This window comes from Protopterus annectens, chromosome 6.part0 (assembly GCF_019279795.1).
Source record: "Protopterus annectens isolate FY-2018-M chromosome 6.part0, PAN1.0, whole genome shotgun sequence".
NCBI lineage: Eukaryota > Metazoa > Chordata > Ceratodontiformes > Protopteridae > Protopterus > Protopterus annectens.
The window spans coordinates 1,020,606,095-1,020,622,487 of NC_056737.1; the positions used below are offsets into that span (position 1 = coordinate 1,020,606,095).

Below are 16,393 nucleotides of genomic sequence, written 5' to 3' on the forward strand. Positions count from 1 at the left end.
GAGGTTCAAGTCTCTCGAGCACGTAGCTCGATGGGATTTGGATTTTCTGAGGTGCAGCATGTCCATTAATTCCAGGTTGGACAGGGCTTTATACGTCAGGCACAGATCGCCTCTGAGCAGGCGGTATGCCACTGAGTAGAGCTGGAGTTTCTTTAACTGGGCAGCATATGGCATCTGTTTGAGCCCTTTGATCCTCTTGGTGAGGTACTTTTGGGGTCTTTCTAGTTGCTGCAGGTGTCTGGTAAGGTACATCCCAAAAGGGTCAGTGTACTCAATTATGGGCCTGATGAGGGATGAGTAAAGAGGCATGATGACCTCCCCCTGATCTAGATGTGAATCCCTTCATGATTAGGTGGGCTATATAAAATGTTTTTCTAACCACTTTGGCCACGTGGTTGTCAAATGAGAGATTGCTATCAGCTTGGGTCCCCAGGTCCCTAATTACTTCTTCTGTTCTTAATGGATTACCACCTATGTGGTAATTTGTGGGCACTTTGTTTTTGCCAAAGGGGATGACTATACACTTTTTGGCATTTAACTTGAGGCCATGGCACTGGCACCAGTTGTCTGTTTCTATGAGGCCCTTTTGGAGGATGCTTGTGATGGCTGGAGAATCGATTATGGCACCCAGTTTGCAGTCATCTGAGAATTTGATCAGCCACAGTCCTTCTGTGTTGGCCTGTACCTCCGAGAAATATATACCGAACAAGAGAGGTCCCAAGACTGAGCCTTGTGGGACGCCACTTGTAACTGGTTTGGAGTCTGACATGGCTCCAGCAATTCTAACCATGTGGGTTCTGTCCTTGAGCCAGTTTGCAACCTATCTAGTGACACAGGGGTTTATATTTAAGCTGGTGAGCTTATCTATAATGCCCAAGTGGGGTATTGTATCGAAGGCTTTTGCGAGGTCCAGGTAGGCTGTGTGGACCACCTTCCCCTCGTCAATGGCCTTGGTGACTATTTCAAAGAAATCAACCAGGTTTAAGAGGCATGATCTGCACTTAACAAAGCCGAACTGGGTAGGATCCAGTGTCTGTAGGTATCTAATATCTTTAATTATGAGGTCCATGATGATCCTTTCCATAGCTTTGCAGACCAAGCTAGTCAGGCTTTTGGGGCAATAGTTTCCAGGATCCGTTGAGGCACCACCTTTGTGGAGAGGGACCACTGTTGCTGTACGCCACTCTTTGGGTACATATCCTGTAGTAAGGCTGATATTGAACAGTAGTTTTATGTTTGGGTTTAGCTCTTCTTGGAGTTCATGTAGGACGCAGCCCAGGACACCGTCTGGTCCCATTGATGCTGTGTTTTTTGCTTTGGAGAGGGCTGCTCTTACCTGAGCATCTGAGATGTCAGGGGGGCAGCACTCTGCTGGGATAGATATTTGCCCTTTTGGTGGGGAGGGGGCGGAGAGGTTTTCACTGAACCTGTCAGCTAGGATGTTGGCAATGTCTGTGGGTTTGGTGTATTTTTTGTCATTAGGGACAAATTCTGAGCATATCTGGGACTTCCCACCCAAGTTGCTAACATAACTAAAGAAAGCCTTGTGATTACTCTTAGTGTCCTGTGCAATTTTTCTCTCGAAGCTGGCCTTAGACGATTTTATGAGTCCCCGTAGTTTTTTGTTAATACTGATCAGAGATGCCTTCCCTTTTTGGGATTTTGCTCTAACATGTAGTAGCTTCCTCCTTCTATTGTATAGTTTGTTTATGGCTGGGGTCCACCAGACAGGACGTCTGCCTTTGGAGGATTGGTTCTTGGTTTTATTTGGGATTGCATGGTCCATGCATTCCTGAAGGTGTTCATAGAATGCATTTATAAAGGATTCTGCGGTCTGCGTTATACTTTCCACAGGCCCGGAGGCCTTGAAGGATTCCACCTTGGTTTTGAGGAGTGTGAAATTTGCTTTAGAGAAGTTTTTCACTGTGGTTTTCAGGGCAGGGGGTGGAGTCAGGATGTGAATATCCAGTGAGATCAGTTTACGGTCTGATCTTACCAGTGAGGGATACACTTCTGGTCTGGAGCATAGAGTCCCCATGGTGGTGATGATCAGGTCCAGTATGTTTTCCCCTCTTGTGGGAGTGGTAACAAGTTGTTCCATAGCATTTGAGTTTATAAATTCTAGGAACCTTTGGGCTAGGGTGTTGGAGCTTGAGTAATGCTTCCAGTTTATGTTTGGGTAGTTGAAGTCGCCCAATATAATGATGTTTGGAGAGACCTTCATATTTTCCAGTGTTCTCAGGAAGGCCAAGTGGGGTTCCTGGCTTTGGGAGGGTGGTCTGTAGCAGGCTATAAACTGGAAGGCAGTTTTACCCACTGTTAGTTGCACATGGATAGTCTCTGATGCTTCGAGCTGTGCCAGCAACCTGGAGGTGTGGGTATCTTTGACGAATATTGATGCTCCCCCTACTTTTGTAGTTCGGTCCATGTTTTGGGGCCGAAAAGCATGGTATGAGGTATAACCTGGTAGTGCTGGGGTGCTCTCGGGAGCCTTGAACCAGGTTTCTGTTACTGTACAGATATCGATGTTCTCCATGCTAAGGAGAGTTTCGAGTGCATGCATCTTGAGGTTTAGACTTCTGGCATTGAGTAGCATTACTCTTAGTTTCTTATCCCTTGTGATACCTATGGAGGTGGGTTTGTCTTTTGAGCCTTGCCAAAAAAGGCACTATGGGGGTAGCAAGAGCCTTTGCCAATATCCGAAAGCCCAGGGGTGACAGGTGCAAGCCGTCCCTAGCGAAGCATCGTGGCTTGTCGAGCATGTCATCCCAGGCTGACAGGCATTGGATCCCCTTTGAATGACACCAATACTTAAGCCAATTGTTGAAATTGATCATCTTGTCTTCATAATGTGGCATCATTCTTGGTGAGGGTAAGATGCTACTCAAGGTCAGGGTCATACCGGCCTGGGCTACATGCTCAGAGAGCTCCTCTATGTCTCTTTTCATGTAGTCCAGGGAGGTACGTCTCAGGTAATTCACAGCAGCATGGACAATGACTGAGTCATATTTGTACTTGCTTTGGAGTGACCTGAGTGCTTTTGTTATGTGGCGGATCCTAGCGCCCGACAGGCAACTCACCATGACCTTCTCCTTGTTCAGCCTGGTGAGCGGGACGTCAGTGTGCCTGATGATAGAGTCACCTATTACAAGTGTATCAGGTGTGTTGTTTAGCCTTAAGGGCTGTGACTGTTCGGCACACTGGCTTTGTGAGCTATGTGTTGCATGTGTTTTGTTTTGGGGTAGCGGTTGCTTGGGTGTCTGCTTTGGAGGTCTCTGCTGCTAAGGCAGATTTTTATTTAGAGCCTCCGAGTATGTGTTTGTGTGTTTATGTGTTTGGTTTGTTGTCGTGTTAGGTCTATGTGAGACTGGAATTGTAGTGAGTGTGGTTTCCTCCTCCTCCTGACTGGTTTCAGCAGTACTGAGTTGTGAGAGCTTAGCCTCCAGTATGGCTATATGGTTGCATCTCTCACATGTGTTGGAATTTGTTGGGAGGAGGAGAGGGTTGTCTGTGTACATGAGGCAGTTGTAACATTGCCTCAAGATTCCCAGATTCACCAGCTAGACCGGAGAGGAGATTGACAACTGACCTTTGGACATGCTAGAATAGTATTAGGAATTCCTTTATAATTGAAAAAAAGGGCTAATGGGGAACAAGGTAGCAATGTTCTTGGTGTGTGAGCTGTATGTTATTAAGTATTTGCTACTGGATATTTATCTGATATGTGGCTATTAATTGTAGACTACTGTGTGTATAGGACATATCATTGAGGCTGCTGTCATGTAAGAATGGCATACCTATCAGTGTCAGACATCTATCTGCCAAAACATTCATCCTAATGCATAACCTGTTGGCTAGCTGATTTCTTTCTGTCGTCTGTACAGATATGCAGATGTTAGGTATCCATCTTGGATGCTTACAGGCAATCTATGCTTGACTGACACTGACATGTCTGCCCTGATGTGTTATGAATGCCACAGCTAGGAACCCCCACCCTGTATGCACCACATACCATGGATACCTCAAAAAGACTACCACAATCAACAGAATATGCTTAGGTACAGGTCTCTAACCCAGACAATAGTCATGTTATGTAATATATGTTGCATACATGTCAATTGGATCCCCTCACTAGCACTCTGCAATCTAACCAGATGATTGGATGTTGCATTTAACTGTCACCCTGGGGATCACTTAAGTGGCATCAGTTGATAGATGACCTGCTGACAAATGTCAGGTGGCATGATACCACTGTACCCACATCCCCTACTCTTCTCATCTCTCCATGGACATTATCCTGGTACACACCTAGGAACACCTGCACCTATGGACCCCAGTACTGACAAATGTGTCAGTGTGTATTACTGAGAATAACAGTGTCTGTGTGTTTGTAAACTTGTAGTTGATAATACCCTGAGGACCTTCTCACCCTCTACACCCCCATTGCCATAGTTAGAAATGACTGCTACTGTAATGGACATTAAATGTACCTTGTTACACTCTTCACTCTATGCGCTACCTGGAGCATGCAGTACCAGCATAACACTGTTGTACAAATGGGTAGATAGGCATGGTTTGCCCTGTGAGTCCTGGCAAGTGTGTGTATGTGTGCAAGTGTGTATATTTGTAGGATACGGCATTCTGAGGCCACATTCTCCAAATACAATACATATTGCCATGCATTATAAGGGATAGTGATGTTGCTGACATTAGGAGAGCCATGACAAACCCTCACCCTAATATCCTTGTGGCATGTGAAATAAATGCATATCCCTATAGTAGCATTTATTAGATATCCAAGGGGTTGTATTGCAGTCCTGGTCAATGTGTGATTGTGGGTATGTCAGAGCATTATCATGGGTTGTGGTGTGTAAACTATCCAATGTTTGGTGTGGGTACTGGGTATACTGTCTTTACACCATGGTAGAACTGGTACATGTCCCAAGATCCACTGTGTGAGGACCACTGTCACCATCAACCACACAGGTGACTGATTGCACTATCCAAAACAATGATGCATGTGCTGTGTGCAAATTATCTGTAACAGAATGGACTCACTAACAAGGTAGTTAGCACTGATAAACCCAGGTCTCTCAGATGTGTCTATGACTGTTATGTGTTTGTCAATGTGTATATGACAATATTTCATACTATGTATTGTTCATTAACACCAAGTACATCCCCCATTACAATACTGTACAAGGCCTGGTGATGTTCTTAACTTAACAAGAAACTCGGGACACCTCATCCAAAAAACTGTGTGGTGTGTGAAATTAAGGCCTAAAACACATTAGTAGCAATAAGTACCTAGATAGGAGTTCTACTCTCAGTGTTGCCAAGTAAGTGTGTGTGTGTGTGTGTGTGTGTGTGTGTGTGTGTGTGTGTGTGTGTGTGTGTGTGTGTGTGTGTGTGTGTGTGTGTGTGTGTGTGTGTGTGTGTGTGTGTGTATGTGAAGGGATCTACTTCAGTTTTTAGAAAATACATGTCCCAGGAGGTCATCTGTCTGAGAACTGACTGGCAAATGCTAACATTTCAAAGGAATCATCTTGTGGAAATTCATTCCATCAAAACTAATAATAGATGTGCAAATGCCCTCTTCCCCACTGTACAGCTGTACAGTGATACTGGAGTTGGTATATATAGTTGGGTGTGGATGTTGTGGGCACAGCCACCCTCATTGGGGTTATTGTTGTGTGTATCCCCCTCACTTTGTCTGCTGTAATACTGTACCATTTATGTTAACAAGTTAAGTAGTTGTCAGTTACACCATGTGTGGTTCTATGCCACCCCACACCCTCAAAAGTGGAGGGCTGTGCCATCCACACCAGCACACCTATGTTTACCAACTCCAGGATTGCACTACATTGGGGAAGAGGACATATACTCAGCCAGTACCATCGTCAATGACATTAAATTGGCAGACTTATTATTTATTGATGTGATATTTTGCCAATTTTGTCTTGGTGGAATTACATAGACTACAATGAGTTCACTGCAAAATTAAGTACTTCCATGTGTACAGTATTCTCTGTGTATTGCATCAACACCAAAGCCTGTGTGTGTGTGTGTGTGTGTGTGTGTGTGTGTGTGTGTGTGTGTGTGTGTGTGTGTGTGTGTGTGTGTGTTATTCACAAACATTTGGTGTGTGCCACCCAGTACACTTACCATTGTCCACTGTAGAAGGGCTGCTGACATCAGTCACTATGTACTCACCTGTATACACCCCTCAGAACTTTCAGCTATGTGGCACATGCAGTAACAGACCTGTTACTTGTGTTCAGCTGTACCCAGGATATGACACAGTCAGTGTGTCACCACAGTGCCATACCCCTTGTAGGAAAGGACAGCAGACCAACATCCTGCTGACACATAGACACCTACAACACAAACATAATACATTATGGAGACAACAATCAGTCAGTGTTAATAACAGCTATAATGCATCATGGCTGGACAACTACACATCCTGACATGTAAGCATTAAACTTTAAGCTGAAAACATGCTACACAACATTACATTGCTAAACCTTAATACATTCACCCTGTGCATCAGAGCCATATTAGCATGTCCCTGCATTGATGATATGGATGACAGGGATGTGGCACAGGTATCATCATATGCACAGGATTTGTTGTGGGTTTGCCAGAGACCTAGGCTGAGCTGTTTGGTTGACATCATGTGTGTGTGTTAGGGGGGTTTGTTAACAATTGGGCTGTGCAGATGTCGTGTGTGTAGGTATGGAGGTGCCCTATCTGTGTTGGTGATGTGTGTTTGTATGTATGTATGCACACAGTTCTGGCATGTGGCTGCCCTATACAGGGGTTTGTTGGACAGCTGCAGACTGTACATGGCAGGGTGTGCATTTCTCCGTGTCCAGCCACGAACATGAGAACTGTGCCTGCCAGGGGTTCCTTGGGTACTACCTGGTACAAGCCCAGATATGGTACTCTCCCCTGATAATGAAAAATGTCCGCTGGATCTGGGTCCCTGTTGGGACCTGCCAGGACCACGTACATGTGGCCTGCTGTGATGTGGTGTGGAGAGCACCCCCCCTGCAGTGCTGGTGCTAGTACTGCCACTACAGGAGTAGCTGTGACTTGTTGCATGTCCACATAGACCTCCACCTGTTGGTGTTGCTGACCTATGTCCACAAGGCTGTCACCCTACTCCCACCATATGCTCTAACACAGACATTGCATGGTCTAGGATTCCCACCATCTCACCCAACTGCCTATCCAGTACCTCTGCAAAATAACAGTGGGCACCTGCAAGATCATGGATGTTGTCAAGTACAGCAGAATGAGTAGCCCTCTGGAGCCCCAGATGCTGTCTGATATAATGTTCCATACATGCCTGTGCCTCCATGACAGCCCAAAACATGCATCTGATGACACCTGCAGTGGCACTTCTGCCAGGGGCATGATGGTCAGCAGCCCCCTATGAGCATCCCTGTACATCTGCCTGTGTGGTACCTCACGGGTCATCTGGCTATGGCTGCTGTGTATAGACACACTTGCCATAGTCACCATACTGTCCAGTCCCATGCCACCACCCGCCAACTGTCCCTCATCTATGGCCACTGGTGATGGGGTATGTATAGGCATTGTGACTGTGTGTGGGGATGGGGTGGACAAAAGTGGGATGTCAACGGATGGCACAGCTTCAGCCCCTGGCAACCCTACCTGTGCCTCACCATACCAATCATCATTGTCAGAGTCTGTATGGACACTAACATCAGTTTGCCTACAGAAGGGATCCTGACCCACCTCACCACCTGTGAGGGGAAAACAAATAACATAATTTAAGACCTGTACCTCATTGCTTACCTCTATGCACACACACACACACACACACACACACACACACACACACACACACACACACACACACACACACACGTGAGGTGGCACATAGATATTACACAGACCTCTCATTACCCAACAGTCAACATGCATGACATATGGCACTCAACAGCATGCTATACTCAATCCTTGTTACCAACATTATACATCTGTGTGATGCATGAGTTGTGTTAATAGGTGATGCCCCTTCCCCAGGAACACACTGCACCCATGTACACTGTATTGCTGTGCACCTGTTCAGCACCCTACCATGTACTGTGCGCCATACCTCACAAGTATACACACCATTGCTGAATGTGTATATCTGTGACAGTTATGTTTGCTCTGTTGCTCACAGCCCCTATGTATTTGTCTGACATATACCCGGGATGATATGAGGACAGATGCCAGTAGTGAATGTCTGACCTCTGATTTGCAGATCTCATCATCAGCAGTGCATGTATGAGTAATAAAATCCACTTACACTGACAACCTTCAAAGTTTACTGTGGCTATGAGGTGTACATACCCTTACTGTTGTCCTACTGTTGGAACATATATCCTATTGTTCAACAAATATTGAAATGTGTTTCTATTCATGTTCCATGTTGAAACACTATCATTGGTGGCCTGTTGATATCAATGTAATCTGCATGCCATTGTAATGGCCACTGTGGTTCCATATATGCTTGTGTTCTGTTCACTATGCATCTGTTCCAAATCTGGTGTTTTGGGTTAATGGGAATATCTATGCATGCTGTTATAATTAATCCTGGATTGTGTTGACTATTACTAACCCACATATGTTCTAAAACTGCAACACAATAGCATGTTTAGGAAAGTTGTTTCCAGCAGAACAACCTCTCTCACCTCATCTGACCATGGCACCAGGCCACAGCATGTCTAGGATCCACCCCGGGACATCCTCATCCACTGGTCCTGCACTACCTTCAGGTGGAACCACCTCAGCGGATGGGGCTCATCCTCCCCCAGGAGTGGGCACAGACAGGATACTGTCACCTAAAGTCAGGTCCAGGGTCTGGTGCATAGGGAGCTCCGCAGAAAATTGGGGGATCTGCTACACCATCTTGAGGCCCTTGTAGTGCAATTAGAGGGTCAGCTTGCCTCTCCTGCAGTGAAGGTGCAGTGGTGACTGCCCATGGGTGGGGACCTCAGTCCCACTGTTTCCATTTGGGGGCTAATGGGCTTCCAATTTCCAAACACCCCTCCCCGTTCAAGGTGTTTACCCATGACATGCATCATACACCACCCCTGTATGCTGTATTGTCTGTCATGTCTGTCTTCCAACCCAACCTACCTCCCCAAATATACCTACTATTCTTCCCCAACATCCTACTCTCACCTTAACAAAAAAGGGCAATCTGTTCCTAAAAAGATTTTCACCACACCATACATAACTACTATAGATAACTAGAAAAAAGAAAATGTGTGGGAAGCAAAGTGCAGAGTAGGTTTTAAATCCCAAGTAGTTCACTAAAAAGTTCCAAATACAGTAGGAATCAGGTTCAGATGTCTCCTCAATGTAAACAGCCTATGCAGGCAATTGCTGACACCCAAAACCAGCGGGTGTGTTCCTCTTCCTAGCAGTTCAGCCACAAACTCTTGTTAGTGCAACTCCACAAAACTATAGCTTGTCATGCTAGTATATACCACAAACGACCTTGTTTTTCATCTTGCTCTCTGTCTGAATTCAGAACATGTTTTGCTTCCCACACATTTTCTTTTTTCTTCTTAGCAACAGTATGTTTTGTGGGAAGTGGAATAACACGTGAGCATTTTTTTGGATTTTATTTTTACTATAGATAACTGTCCATTTCGTACCCGTTTACAACTGCTTACAGGTGCCTTAATCACTCTGTATCCAGCAGCCCTTGTTCTGGCCAGAAAATAAATTATTAGAGTTGGGCACAATTTGAAACACTACTTGGAACACCCTTTGGCCTTGAAGGATGGAGACAAAGGGACCCAGAAATGTGGAGCATGTAAATACTGTCCACATATTCTGGAGAGAACATCTGTTACTGTAGGTGAATTTCAGAGTAGAGTTCATTTAGCTAATGGGAATTGTAATAGTAAGGGACTGGTTTACTTAAATATCTGTGTAGGATGTCAACGGTTTTATGTTGGAAAACTGGAGCTTATTTATGAACATCTTTATGCTATAGATACTATGAACCTCAAGAATTCATTATTTAAACACACACTGATTTGCACAGGGCAAGCCAGTTTTAAGTTTGGAATTTTGGAAAATGTGTTGAGAGACCCCAGGGGTGGGGAATGGGGTAATAGAATTAGTAATAGTGAGATCCGATGGCAACTTAAATTAGGAGCCATGTACCCGCCAGGAATGAATGAACAGCTTTCACTAGCACCTATTTTAAAAGATAAAGCACACATACTTTGATTTAAGCTGTATAAAATGTATGAGAATTTTATGTAATTTTAAAGGTTTTAGCTAACATTACTAGACAACTGCAATGTATGTTTAAGAGGTTCATTAGTTTGTTTTAATTGCTTGAGACACCTTGGTATGAAAAAGTCCACGTTTAAGTGGACGAAAGTGCTTACCATTTGGAACTGTTACCTTTGGAATTGTTTGCTGCTTGTATACCTCTGCTACTTTTATACATTGCTGCTACCTGTGATTTGTCTGGCTATCTGAGACTGTTCCAGTTCGTAAGGTTTTTAGCCTTAACATTGCTGCTACTGTGCATTAAGCTGTGGTATTGGCCATTTTTTTAGTACTGCTTTTTACTATGGTGAATAAAATAAGTAAAAACTACGATTGGAGAGTTTATTACAGGCTTTAGAAGGTTACCCAGGTGGAATTTTGTTTGTGTGTGTGTGTGTGTGTGTGTGTGTGTGTGTGTGTGTGTGTGTGTATGTATATATATATATATATATATATATATATATATATATATATATATATATATATATATATATATATACATACACACACACACAACACACATCTACATATATAAATACATTTTCCCTACAGTTGAATGTCTGTGCTTCATGGCATGTTTGTGAAAACATCATATTTATGCACAGCTCAAATGGCTTAGTGGTAAATCTCTGTGGCTTTGGTGTGCAGTGTTAAGTTACACATTACCTTGAAAATGAAGACAAATACAGTTCTTTCTCTCTTTCAGTGGTATTTATTAACTACAGTACACACATTTGGGAGCCTCATGGAAAAGCAACAGGGAGACTCCCAGAACAAAGGAATGCACTAACTTATATACTGTGAATATTGCTGGCAGTAAAAAAATATAAAATGAACCAATTAGATTGTTATACAAGACAATTAACCAATCAATGATTTACCCGTAAGTATAAAGCAGTTCACATCATTATATCTCTGGGCAGAAAAAGAAAATCGGATACACTTCTATATAAGGCACATTTCCTGTTTTCAAGCAGACTCTTGTTTTTCAGTAATTTTACACTACTCACAGTTCATTCAAAGTTCATAGTACACAGTACATCTTAATACATGCAAAGTGTCACGTATTCAATTCCTTCAAACACATGCTTTGGCTATTCATATTCTAAAATCCCGCATTTTATGCTGTGTAAGCATCACCACTTAACCTATCATACATTTGTCCCAAATCTAACATTACCATGTTACTTGTCTTTTAATCATTGGTAAACATTGTCATGTCATTGCCTACATTCGTAGCTGCAGGCATATAAAACTTAGGCACCTTTTTCACAGTTTCTGAAGACATCAATTTCAAGATCAGTGCTTTGATTAAAAATATGACAAAAAAAGCAACAACTGCTAATACTGCAATTAATAAAATCAACTTCAACAGTCCACCTCCCCAACCTGAGAACAGGTTGGTTAACCATGCCCATGTTGAACTATCGGCCTCTTTGGCCTCAGAGAGTTCGGAAATTCTTTGAATCAGTTCAAAATGGCTTTCAATTTCATGCTGATTGTCAGGAATAAATTAACATCACTCCTCCTGGATTAAAGCACAAGTTCCCCCTTTCACCGCTAGGATGAAATCAAGAGCCATACGATTTTGGAGGACTACAGCTCTCATAGCAGTCAGTTCATCAGTCACTAGTTCTAAGGCAGAAAATGTAGCATTGCTTAATATTTTAAGCAATTTGGATAGCTTTCTCAGTTCCCAAATTGATTTCACTGCTCCGTATGCTGGAATTATACCAGCCCATGATATGACATCATCACCCAAGTCCATATGGGATAGTCCTTTAGTGCCAGCATTGGCTAAATCACGATGATAGATCCATGAAGCATCAACTTGACCTCCTGGATTGGTAGGCTTCTTGACCTCTCGAATGTATGCAATGTGAAGTTGGATACTAAAATGCTATATTCTTATGGGTGTAGGCAGGCATACACCATGTAATAACACATCAACACATCTCCTGCATGTAATGTGAAGTTGGATACTAAAATGCGATACTCTTATGGGTGTAGGCAGGCATACACCATGTAATAACACATCGACACATCTCCTGCATGTAATGTAAAGTTGGATACTAAAATGCGATACTCTTATGGGTGTAGGCAGGCATACACCATGTAATAACACATCGACACATCTCCTGCATGTAATGTAAAGTTGGATACTAAAATGCGATACTGTTATGGGTGTAGGCAGGATACACCATGTAAGCTATCATGCTGCTGTTTTCTTATTTTAAATGAGGCAACATTTTTTCCCAGAACAATGGTATCAAATGTTGAAGCCATACCTCAGTCTCACTACAGTAAATGGGCTATACCCAGTTAGACCGTCTGGTCAGCAAATAAAACAAAGACCAAGAAAACAAATCGTGATTTTAAGGGGCCACTTAGAAATTCATGGCACCCCATTATTTTAGCCTGAAAACTGGGAAATTCTGATGAATTCAGTACTGTTGAGAGGTATGGCATAGTGTTTTCAGCTTTGTCATGCCTCCATCTAAATGTGGATAATAAATGTTTCTCTGTTTAGAATAAAATCCAGTTTTAACATCTGTTTTTAATAAAACAACTCCATCAATTCTTTTGTAGCCTCGATCAGAAAAAGAATTAGAAATTATATTTTCCAGGAGGTATTTCATTATCTTCCCCGGTATGGTCAGAGGAACACGCACAACTGCAGCCATGGTGGAGGTCACCCCAGTATGGTCAGAGGAACACACACAGCTGCAACCATGGTGGAGGTCACCCCAGTATGGTCAGAGGAACATGCACAACTGCAACCATGGTGGAGGTCATGCCATTTTCCAGATTAGCACTGGGTGGGTCACCAGTTATCTGTATTTGTTATAAGAGGAGATAGTGGGCAGTGACTAAAGCTATGATAATATCCCATGAGGCTTATGTGGCACTTTGCACACAGCCAGTGACATACATTAATAGACAGGTGTATTTGCTGGCAGAGAAGGTATGTGAAACACATGTGGATACATTACCAGTACAAAGCATAATATTTTATTACAATACATTGCAAGACCTTTTATGGGCAGCTGTATCGAAGGACTGGTTGCTCTTAAAAATAAACTACAAAAGTGAATGATTTGTATAACAGTCAGCTAGGCTTAAAATGGCCCACAAGGGAAGCTTGCCTAATACTTACCAATTAATCTATGAATCCTTGACCAAAGAAGAGATCGTAATTTGGAAAAGTTATATAGGTGGTTCAGGGAACAATACAAATAAACATTCTTGCAAAGAAGGGCTGGGGAATGGATCTCATGACAAACATAATTTTGCTATGGGTTACAGAAGTGGAATGGCTTCTTAATCCATGGGGTTTATCTAAAGCTACTATGCCAGGATGCAGAATGAGAAGGAAGATGTGTGTTTAACCCAGGAAGCAGACTGAGAAGGAAGAGGTGTTTTTAACCCAGGACACAGAATGAGAAGGAAGAGGTGTGCTTAACCCAAGACACAGAATGAGACGGAAGAGGTGTTTTTAACCCAGGACACAGAATGAGAAGGAAGAGGTGTGTTTAACCCAGGAAGCAGAATGAGAAAGAAGAGGTGTGTTTAACCCAGGAAGCAGAATGAGAAGGAAGAGGTGTGTTTAACCCAGGACACAGAATGAGAAGGAAGAGGTGTGCTTAACCCAGGACAAAGAATGAGACGGAAGAGGTGTTTTTAACCCAGGACACAGAATGAGAAGAAAGAGGTGTGTTTAACCCAGGAAGCAGAATGAGAAAGAAGAGGTGTGTTTAACCCAGGGCAGAGAATGAAAAGGAAGAGGTGTGTTTAACCCAGGACACAGAATGAGAAGGAAGAGGTGTGTTTAACCCAGGACACAGAATGAAAAGGCAGAGGTGTGTTTAACCCAGGACACAGAATGAGAAAGAAGAGGTGTGTTTAACCCAGGGAGCAGAATGAGAAAGAAGAGGTGTGTTTAACTCAGGAAGCAGAATGAGAAAGAAGAGGTGTGTTTAACCCAGGAAGCAGAATGAGAAGGAAGAGGTGTGTTTAACCCAGGACACAGAATGAGAAAGAAGACGTATGTTTAACCCAGGACACAGAATGAAAAGGAAGAGGTGTGTTTAACCCAGGACACAGAATGAGAACGAAGAGGTGTGTTTAACCTAGGATGTAGAATATGAAGGCAGAGTTGTGCTTAACAAATATTTGCTGTTAATATAATAGATATGGAACTGGAAAATGGACCTAACAAAAGTTTGACTTATTATTTACACTAAAAATGCATTTATTTTAAATTAAACATATATTCTATTACATATGGTTTAATTATAGAGTAAAGAATTTCTGTCACACTAGTAATAATGAAAATTCCATGGTGTTGAAGGGTTGTTGAATATATGTCTTTTTTCCAGACCATTTTAAACAGTTATTTCTTTGAAATAACCGTGCTCATCTGTATTTGCTATACTGGCAGATACCTGATTTTAGTCTGACTGCTTCATTGGCTTGCAATTGAAACTTGTAGCATTATCTGATAGCAGCATAAAGAATTGCCGTGTTCCATGATTTTCAAAGAATTGTGCACTTTAACAATTCTGCTCTCAGAGAAATAGCTCTATTAAACATTATTTGTCATAACAGCTGAATAAAGTAATTACAGTGTCCTCTGTCAGAGATATAATTTAGGTTTTATTTCCAAAGGCATTGCTTTCAAAGCTTTTACACAGTCTAGTATCATACGTCCTTAATTCTATTTGTCTTCCTCTTATGTGCTTAACACTTCATCTTCATAAATTATTTTTGTTAGTTTTACAGATAACTGCAATAGTGAAAAATGCAGTAAATGTGATCGTCTGTAAATGGTATTTCCCAAGATATGTATCTTTCTTGAAATAGCTTGTTAAATGGTCCTTGGTACAACACAGCAGATTTAGATAATTACAGCTTCTAGACATCTCATGTTTTGATATATAATACAACAATCTAGTAACACAACTGTGGCTCAGTTTAATGCTTTAAATATAAAACTCTTTTATTATGCAAAACTATGAGAATGATAAAACAATGTTAGTGTGAGAAATGCAATTAATTTCAGCTACAAAAATTTAAACAAAATGCTCTGGAGTTGATATTTTACTGACAAAACAAGTAAGGAAAATGATTTGTTCCTTAAATTCTCTTTATTGAAAATCATAAATCTGAGCCAAACTAAACTCAGCTGCTCTTCATTACAAAATAGAAAATCCACTTAAACATGTTGACAGCAAATTGTACGTTTAAATGTTTACCATGAATGTCATGCATAATTCAAACTACACCAAATGTTCACTTTTTATACTTTGGCTAATAGTGCACTTATCACATCCTTCCATAGAATACTTATCACATTTTTCCATGTTTCAGTACTAAATTACAAGATCTATATCCTGCCCTAACCTTTCGTCCCTTCTTTTCAGGTTATTGTTACACACAACCCTCGCTCATCTCTCTTCCCACTGACCTTCACTCCTTTGCTGTCTTCCTTTCCACGCTGAGTAATGTTTGCATTTTAACCTTATCGCCCAGATTCTGTTACCCTTCTTTCTTACTACCTACTATACCCACTGTTCCATCTTCTCCATCTCTAATCAGCTGATATCCCTGATGTCTTGGGAATTTCTCCTTATCGACCAACTTGTCATTAATAACATTTACTTTATTTATTCTCCCCCTTTCCACAACGTTTGTCCTTCATCCTTTCTAGATAAGTACAACAACATGCCTTATCCCATCTGTAGATTGCAGTGATTATTCTGTGCTATCCGGAAAAGGACAAATCAGTTATGCAGTTCTATAGTGCAAGAGCTGATCCTAACAACTGTTAAGCACCTCTGCTTCAGTTCTTAAGATTAGGTATTGTACTAGGCACTTAAGCCTGCCAGTACTGATGCGCGAATGACAGCATCAGAAGAAAAAACAACCTTGTTTCTGCCTGCTGTCTGTGCCAGTAATATGCCCCTTGACTTTTGTGTAACATAAGAGAAAGTGTGCAACTGCCTTTCTAACAGTGTTAAGTGCTTTATGGCTTTTAAAGATGGCAAAACACTTTTTTTTGCCTTATAACTAGTACTAC

The 16,393-nt window shown here is 42.1% G+C and overlaps 1 protein-coding gene across 1 annotated transcript in view; it reads left to right on the forward strand.

Moving 5' to 3' along the window:
• LOC122803932 (NADH-ubiquinone oxidoreductase chain 5-like) overlaps positions 1-16,145 on the forward strand; it is a 71,710-nt gene extending 55,565 nt beyond the window's left edge. Inside the window, exon 2 of the mRNA XM_044073608.1 lies at positions 16,059-16,145. Coding sequence (XP_043929543.1) covers positions 16,059-16,145 — 87 coding nt within the window. The remainder of the gene's footprint in view (positions 1-16,058) is intronic.
• Positions 16,146-16,393: the final 248 nt, after the last annotated feature.